Here is an 8,794-nt window from a genome sequence, read left to right as displayed (position 1 = left end):
ACTCAGTCTCTCCAACCTTTTCTATCTCTCTCTCCTGTAAATCAAACAACCCCAGGTGACAGGTCATGCAGATTTCCCACAAGTCAGCAGTGCGCAAACATCCATCCAGGAGAGTGGTGTATTACCGTCAAACCTGATGGCATTATGTACGCTGCGAAACTAATAAACAGCTTCATTCACCCAACACTATTGCTCCTTTTCATGAGCGTTCTGTCTCTTTCTCTCTTTTCTCTCCCTCTCCTATCTGTCACAAATTCATCCAGCTGCAACTCTCCGCCAGCATCAGAGTTAGCCATAAATCACTTCTGTTGTCTAACGCGATCCATTTGCCCAGAACACGGGGCGGCTGTTGCAGAAATTGGGTCAGGAATAATCTGCAGGGCAACAGAGCCTCTTGGGTAATGTAGCCATTAGCAGAGAGAGAGAGAGAGAGAGAGAGAGAGAGAGAGAGAGAGAGATCCCTTGTACGCTGTAAGCTATGACATCCAAGAAAAGCTGGCTGATGACACTGTTTTATCACTCCCCATCAACCACAGGGTGTGTGTGTGTGTGTGTGCCTTGTTTGATTGGGCCTATTAGCGTAAAAGCAAGCATGCACTGTAGCCTAATAATGTAGCCAAATACTGTAAGAGCAAGCAAAGATACAAAAGGTACCAAGAAGATAAAAAAGACAGAGTTATTTTCAATGTGCTACATTAAAAAATACATGTTTTCACCCTCTAGTCTAAACACTCAAAAGCGGTTTCTTGGTCAGAAAGCATTATCTAATCTGTTAACAAGTATTTTCACTGTAACCGATACATTGGTGGCTCGCTTGAAAAAGAAAAAGCATCACACAACAACGCAGTGAGTCTTGAACTTTAACAACAGCACCACTTATTAAGTTTCCTCCAACAAGGCTAGAACTTCCTGTATTGCACACTTCAAGTGTCAGAATATACAACCTGGTCTCAGAGCGTTTCGTATAATTCTGTACATAAACAGGACTCTCCATTTAGTATGACATGTTATGAATTACAGTTTACAGTCCGTAATATATGTTACAAATTAGCTAAACATACAATATGTTACGAATTTGCTAAACATATGATATGCTAAGAACTGAGAGTCCACTAGGCTAGGTGTTAGGGGTTAGGGTTAAGGTTAGGGTTATGTTTAGGAGTTAGGTTAAAGGGTTAGGCTTAGGGGAATGGTTAACTAAAAGGGTTAAGGTTACGGTTAGGGGAAGGGTTAGCTAAAAGGGTCGAGGTTATGGTTAGGGGAAGAGTTAGCTAACATGCTAAGTAGTTGCAAAGTAGAAAAAAAGTAGTAAGTAGTTGAAAAGTTGCTAATCAGCTAAAATGCTAAAGTTGTCCGTGATGAAATTCAAACTTGCAACCTTTGGGTTGCTAGACATTCATGTTATACACTGACCAACCACCCTATTTTCATGTTTTGCCTTAAGTAACAATCTTTCTTACGTATCCATACCAAACATATCATACTAATATGAGCGTCCTGGATTTACATGTATTATGTTACGTCTGGTTTATGAGACCAGGCTGGAATATCCACCATGGCTCTGATTGGCTGCTGATGGTGTGCATCTCTCTCCCTCCCCCTGCAATATGTTTAGCAGGCCACTGAGTTGACCCTATCATAAGTACAAATGACACATTTCACATTGGTTAATTTTCCAAAGAACTGTGATGACAGATGAAAATACAGAGTATGTATGTCTTAGACAGGCAACATAAATAGAACCAAAGCGTTTGACACCATCTTATCATTATGTGCCCATGTTTGAGGAGAAGCAGCACATAAACCCATCTGCAGCAATACTACAGTGGCAGGCTACACCTGAAACCACTTGTATACATAGTCATTTTGAAACTGTAGTTCCCTTTTTGTAATAAAGTGTTCATAACACTTTGTTGTTAATAACCCATGGTGTTAGTATTATTGTTAGCAGGCTAATGAGTACTTGTTACAACAGACCTATGAGGCTTAACGTACAATATAACGTTGTTCAAATTTGGCAAATATAAGTTGGATATGGAAAAACAGTGATCCTACATTATTTTTAGGCTACCAGGCAACCTAGATGTTTTAAAGTTTTTAATGTATGAATTCTGGTCTACTGGAAGCTTATGCCACAAGCTAGTAAAATGTTTCAGTATGGCTGTTCACCTTTAGAGGCCTAGTTAGTTGCAGAGTCATATGTTTATAAGAGAGTTTGGCCAACTGTAGCTGGATGTCAGAAAGTTTGACAGAAAACAGAACAAATAGTTTTTACTTAATAATCCTTGAGCTACAGTGTGAATATATATTTAAATCTAGCCTAACCATTGTACAATTATGAAATACATTTTTCCATCCCTGATTTTCAAAGACTGGATTGAATGCCATAAAAACTAAATCAGGAAATGTACAATAAATCCAAACCCACGTTTCATTGATATAGAAAATTTATTGAATGAGTGGTTTACTTGGTAGGCCTATGATTACAATAAAACAATGACATTATCCCCAAATGTAAGCAACGAGTTTGCACTTCCCTATCCCCAAATGTATAAACCCAATTTATTCTAGTAGCTTAACAGATGAAGGTAGTTGGACGTCTTGGACCTCAATATTTCATATTCACATTCACATTCAATTGAAAACGTTTTTTTTATGCATCCAGAATTCGTTTGGGAAACATAGTCCACTTGATTACATCTGTATTGCAGTGGCGAAATTCACCAATTTAACGTGTTAAACGAGGGAGAACGCAAAATCAAGGTACAAAATAATGATTATACACATGGTGTATTTTATACATTTAGATACGTTTGTTGCTTCCTGTTAAACATACAGTTGCTGCATAATAAGAAATATATATTTTCAACAAATAAAGTGATATAATAGACATGAGTTATGCCAGACATTTATACGAATGTAGGCTACTGTAGTGTGTTAACGTGTTATTTTTGTGGACTCTCATCACAGGCATTAAGTCAATATTCAATCTTGTTATACAGATTGTACAATGGTAACCCTGGTAGGCTGCTGCCAGGATAGTATAGAGGCGTTGGAAAAGCGATAGATCTTGGAACTGGTACCCGGAGCAGGGAGCTATCTCTAAAAACAAGCGGCATTCCGACCAGTGTCTGTGCGGAGGCGTGTGCCATGTTCGCGGCCTCCAGTTCCGCCGACAGTTGTCGCTTCCATTTGTTCCTGCGGTTCTGAAACCACGTCTTCACCTGAGTTTCTGTTAGCTGTAGACTAGATGCTAAACAGGCTCGCTCGGAGCTGCTCAAATACCTCTTCATATCAAACGTGGATTCGAGCTGGTACACCTGACTCCGCGAGAAGACTGTACGAGTCTTCTTCTTGGACGAGTTGCTCTGCTTGTCCGCACCGTCTGTCTGTCTCTCCTCGGAAATAGGTGACATTGGATTGCATGGTCTCTCTTGTTCCTCTTTGTAATCCTGCAGCAGAGGCTGTGTCAGGTGCGGTCGCCGTGCAATCCCGTCACGGACTGAAATAAGTCCCGTTGTTGAACCTGCATTAAGGAAAAAGACCAGTATATATGTGTGTTGGAAATAAAATAAAATGTGTCAAATATTTCAACAAACTGATTTCCCAACGTCCTCCTCGGTATCATCTGTAGTCTATCACAATTGAAAAATGATGTAGGCCTATCCTCAAGATAAAGCATCGCATAAAGATACTGGATGCCTTAGTCTATATTGCCTTTAGATCAGCTTGTCAATTTTGTGTCTCAAAATGTTGAATATGTCTCAAAGGTTTCACACTTATTTTTCAAATGCTTTGTGTTGGTCTACCCAGGTTGAGAACATCCCTGTTAAAACAATAACATTATTCGAAACTCGGTAGAAGAGTTCATTAAGTGTGAACTTTGACTCATTCATCGACAGTGGAAAGGTTGTAAGTGTCCTTTTAAATAAACAATTTAATTTTGACTATGCCTGGTGCACAATATTAATTAAATCAGGTTACATTTAACGGTCAATTGACGAAATGCAGTCATTGTGAAAAAAAGGTTTAATCAATTAGAAGACTCGATTAAATTTGGAATGACGGGGGAAACATCCTGTTAATTATTTGACCTTTCCCCTGTTCGCGGATGTAGCAGTAAAACGACACATTAAACAAAGTGAAGTGATAGCCTACCCACTATCTGCAGTAACAAACATAGGCTACTATAGAGTTATCTAAGTTTACAAGTTTAAACTGCAACAAGTACTAGGCTACTTCTGCCGAAGGTTATCATAAATACGTTTATCATTAGTCCTAGCCTACTTTACACTATTGTTGACCTATTATTAGTCTACAATAATAGCCTAATAATACATATAAAATAATAATAATAATAATAATAATAATTGGTCTAGGCCTAATACTAATAATGTCCCGTTAGATACCATACATTGATTTATACATTATCTCGCCTATTCACCTTTTTACTTTGGAAGCCTATATTTTCGAATGCAAAATGTCAGCGAGGGAAATAAATACAATCAAAATCTAAAAGCAACAAATAATTAGGCCTACATTTAACGCACAACACAAATTACATTCAGTGATCTACTCACCTAAACATGAAAAATTGAGTGGTTGATGTCGGTTGCATGGCTCGCTGTGACCACGATCCGAACAGAAACAGTCTGCAGAGTCCTCCCCACCGCTGCACTCCTCTTCTGAAGACACCGACAGCGAGCGCTTCCTCGCCAGCTGCAGTCCCTTGGAACTCTCCTTCGCCCCCGACCGTGTCTTCTCCGACGACGTGCCCAATATCGACTGAATAGTGAAACTGGAAATTGGGGCCGACGAGCACTTGCTTCCGCTGTCTTCTGTGGTACTCATTCTCGATTCATAACAGTAAGATTAGGCTATATCTTAGTTGTTGTGTTATTTTTCTCGTATTGTTGGTCTGTGAATACTCACAACTCTTTGCGTAAAATAGTTTGGAAATAGTATTTTTTAGATAACCGTTTTTAGAAGTTGAGGGGCTTGGGTTGTTTTTTCCTGGAGCTCAGGGAACATGAATGTATTCCTGGTCTACATCCACGCGCTCTGGACTAAAGACAGTATTGTGGCGTTGCCTCATTTGCATGTAGGTAAGCTCTGCGTGGGCCAATCACACGCTCAAACTAAGCCCGGAAATTTCAAACTCGTGTCAATGTTCTGAGATAGGATGAAAGGAGCTAAGGACAAATAACTACAGGCTGTCGTTTATTCGAGCATATAGCCTAAGTCCCTCTTTGAATCCGATAGTAAAGGTAGACAAACAGGCATAATGGCACAAGCAAATCACAGATGTTAGGCTATTCATTTACCTCAAAAGGCTACATATACAACAAAATACGTTTTGGCATAAGCATGATATGAATCGCCTTTTGTTTAGAAACGGGTACAACATGTCTCTTATTAGGCTATATCAATTCAATTGGACGTTTTGATTGAAAATTGAAGATATTTTAGGCAATGGATTTTGTGTAGGTAAAGGTTTCTAATTCACGAGTCTTATATTGTGTATTGCTGTTCTTTGTTTGTTTTGTTTTTGTGTGATATGTTGACAACTTGACACAGGCTTACCTAATAATTGGGTCTGACTACATTTTAAGTGGACAATAGACTGGAGAAATGGGAAACAGGTGCAACCATGTTTGACGCCATTAGTCTTTTTACTTTTACTTTTTTTCAACCACAAGTATTGCATATTGTGTTGACGTAATTTTACAAATTAATATTTTCACATATATTGCAAGACAACATAACACATTATTACACTATAGTAGATCCTTGTTCTTTCACTGCAATACTTTTTGAAGTGAATGGAGATAATATATTCTACATGTTTTACATCGGCATGCAAATTGATTTGGTCATGACTCTCCCTAAGTCTATCTAATATAATACTCAACCATTTAAACCTTTTCACTTTATATAGTGTAAAATACTTGATTTGCGATATTCCCTCAAAAAACAAACCTTTATCCCTAACACACTTAGCTCAAATGGTATAATAGCATACCATTGACACACCCTCACGGGGGAATACAAACCATGTTATCTGTACAGTCAACTGTAGACACAAGTAGGGGCCTACTACACAATGACCTCATGGAAGAAATGGCATGTATTCTATTAGCCTTGTGGATGGTAAATTGGTCAGATAATCCAATTTACATTCCTGGGTGTTGTTCCTGGAACTAATATGGAACCCTAACTATTTTATCCTGAAAATAATAAAGTCATTCCACGGCCATTATCTGCGATTAAGAATTAATTTGATCATTAGGCCTACTGCAGCTAATCTGCCTCGCGTGGAGTGGAGGCCTGCTAATTGATTGACTAATTGATTGGAGGGTAGGGGCGCGCCCCCTCTCCCCATCTCTCTGACCGTGTCTGGTGGGGCAGCTGTGGGGTTTGAGTTCGCGGTTCTAGCACATTATCCCTCGTTACTTCTTTCCAAGGGACCCTAGACACATAACAAATGGTCAGGTTTAATCATAATGTCAGCGCCCTAACCCTCGTGCTGCTGCGCCTAGGGATGGGATGACGACCTATATTCTGTTCAGTATTGTTTTGTATTGTGGTTTTGGTTAATCCTCTGATAGAAGGGAGGAGTAACGATGACGATGGTGATGATAGTGAAACCCATCTTGTGATTGTCAACACGAATTTAGCCCAACAGCAGTTAAACGATCTTAAAGAATGCATGTGCCCACCAAGATATAGGCTACGTTTAATGGGGTAATATATGAATGAGGGCAGTCACAGATTGCACTGGATTTAGGGTGACTACACATAAATGCGTGGAATCTCCCATGACAGTTAAATGAGACGATTTATACGTGCTATTTTCAAACAAAGACCTTTGTCAAAAGCAGCCATGTCTGTTTAAGCTTTATTTATACCCGTATATTATTATCAAGAAATGATTACATAATTAATCCGACACATGAATACCAATTAAACTCCAGATGTTGAAACAAATCTGAAGATATATTTTCATGATGGCCGATAGGCCTATATCAAAAGAAATGAGGCCTAAATGGCGTTATCATTAACTTTAAACCTATACAATATATGCCAAAAGGTAACGTGTCTGGAGATCCTGAATTTACCCCTCTGATTTGCAGAAAACATGTTCAGAAACAGCATGGCGCGGTCTTAATTCGTGCTCTGTCACAATGATAGGTGTTGTATGGCAGCCCCCCTGCAATAACAGAACAAGATTTTTACTATGAGAAAAAGGTCTTAGAAAGACAGATGAAGTTATGAGTAGCTTTGATCTAAGAATCAAGCTTCGATAAATATTAAACAAAGACCCCTACACGTGTGTATTATGATATATGACGTGTCCAACTCTAAAATAAGGAAATTACCAGAGAAAATGATATCAATAAATTTTGTAAGTATAAACGTTGATTATGTTTCGATTTTCATTCAAGGATCTGAGCCCTGCTCCTTTTTTCAAATCGCAGAGAGAGTGAGAGAGAGGGTGTGTGTGGGAGGGGGTGGTCGAAGCGGTCGTAAGAGCAAAGCAGAGCGCGAGCCCTGGAGGTGTACAATTTATGTAATCTGAGGCTGGAAATGAATTGGGTAATTTATTGGAAAACAGAAAGTCAAGAAGATTGGATCAGTATAGCCTATCCAAGGGCTCCTATCCATCAAGTTCCAATTAACAACCTAACCATTGAGTTTTAATGGCTTTCCAATTTACTGCCCTGATAGACTCATCAATTCCTCGGGGAGAAATTAAGAAAATCGACCGCCCCTTGGCGTTTCGGTGTCATTCTTCACAGCAACTATATGTCAAATTAAAAACACAATTAAAATTTAAACTGTTCCAATCAGACGGTGCCCCGCAACCTATGTTTCACTTAATAGAACTTTGATGAAAATCTGATGCTTGCATTCAATCACGAAAGCAAATGGGATACTATTGTAAAGAAGATTTCCGTTTCCTAAAAAATATGTGTTGCATTGACGTGGTTCTGGGGTTTCTATAGGCCATAACAACATTCGATTCCCTAAAAACACGCCACTTCTATACAGTTACGACTTTTTCGTAGCAGGATAGCAGAACGTACGCAGCAGTTTAGGATAATTAACATAGCAGGTTAGGGGAAAGGGTAAGGGTAGTTACAGAAAATGGTTAGGGTTGTGGAAAATACTCCCCTAAACTGCTACGAAAAGTCACTTGAATCGGGGTGGCGTGTTTGTGGGGAGATCCATTACAATCCCATACATGTCTAAACTGATTTTAGTAAGATGATCAAATGTGCCCAATTTGGCAAAGCATTCATCCAAACTTGGCAGCAAGCACTACACAAGACATCTCCTCATACATATCGGAGTTAGATAGATGGATTTGAAGCATCCGCTTCTCACCTATAGGCGTAGCCTATGTAAGAACATATGAATTCATTTGCATAGGAAATGTGTATATATTTGAAATGATAAAAAGTATATTCATGTAATATATGTATTGTTTATACATTACCACAAGCCTGCATACAATTGAAAATATCGAATATATGTTAAACTCAATTAACGTTTGCCTAGGCCTATATGAAGTAAAGTAATTGCACCAAAATATCTCCACAGATATTCGCATGAATCACATGCGTGAACAGATGCCCAGGGTTTCAGGAAAGGGCTGAAAATACTTAAACTGTTGTCACTTGATCAAAATATAGGCCTAACTGGCACTATACCATTTGATGGGCCCTGTTTAAAATCAGCACTCAACTTTCTATTTTAATGTAATATATTGAGCCGCCTGCGGTTATGTCCA

General features: G+C 38.9%; 1 protein-coding gene across 1 annotated transcript; it reads right to left on the bottom strand.

Moving 5' to 3' along the window:
* Positions 1-2,429: 2,429 nt before the first annotated feature.
* On the bottom strand, positions 2,430-5,064 carry LOC115136330 (homeobox protein HMX2-like). Its single transcript, XM_029671921.2, has 2 exons — positions 4,581-5,064; positions 2,430-3,526 (listed from the first exon to the last, which is right to left on the bottom strand). Exons 1-2 carry the CDS (start codon positions 4,849-4,851, stop codon positions 2,979-2,981), a joined length of 819 nt encoding a protein of 272 aa, XP_029527781.1. The 5' UTR covers positions 4,852-5,064; the 3' UTR covers positions 2,430-2,978.
* Positions 5,065-8,794: the final 3,730 nt, after the last annotated feature.

Source organism: Oncorhynchus nerka, linkage group LG10 (genome assembly GCF_034236695.1).
Source record: "Oncorhynchus nerka isolate Pitt River linkage group LG10, Oner_Uvic_2.0, whole genome shotgun sequence".
Lineage (NCBI taxonomy): Eukaryota > Metazoa > Chordata > Actinopteri > Salmoniformes > Salmonidae > Oncorhynchus > Oncorhynchus nerka.
This window is presented reverse-complemented; position numbering and strand designations above follow the sequence as displayed.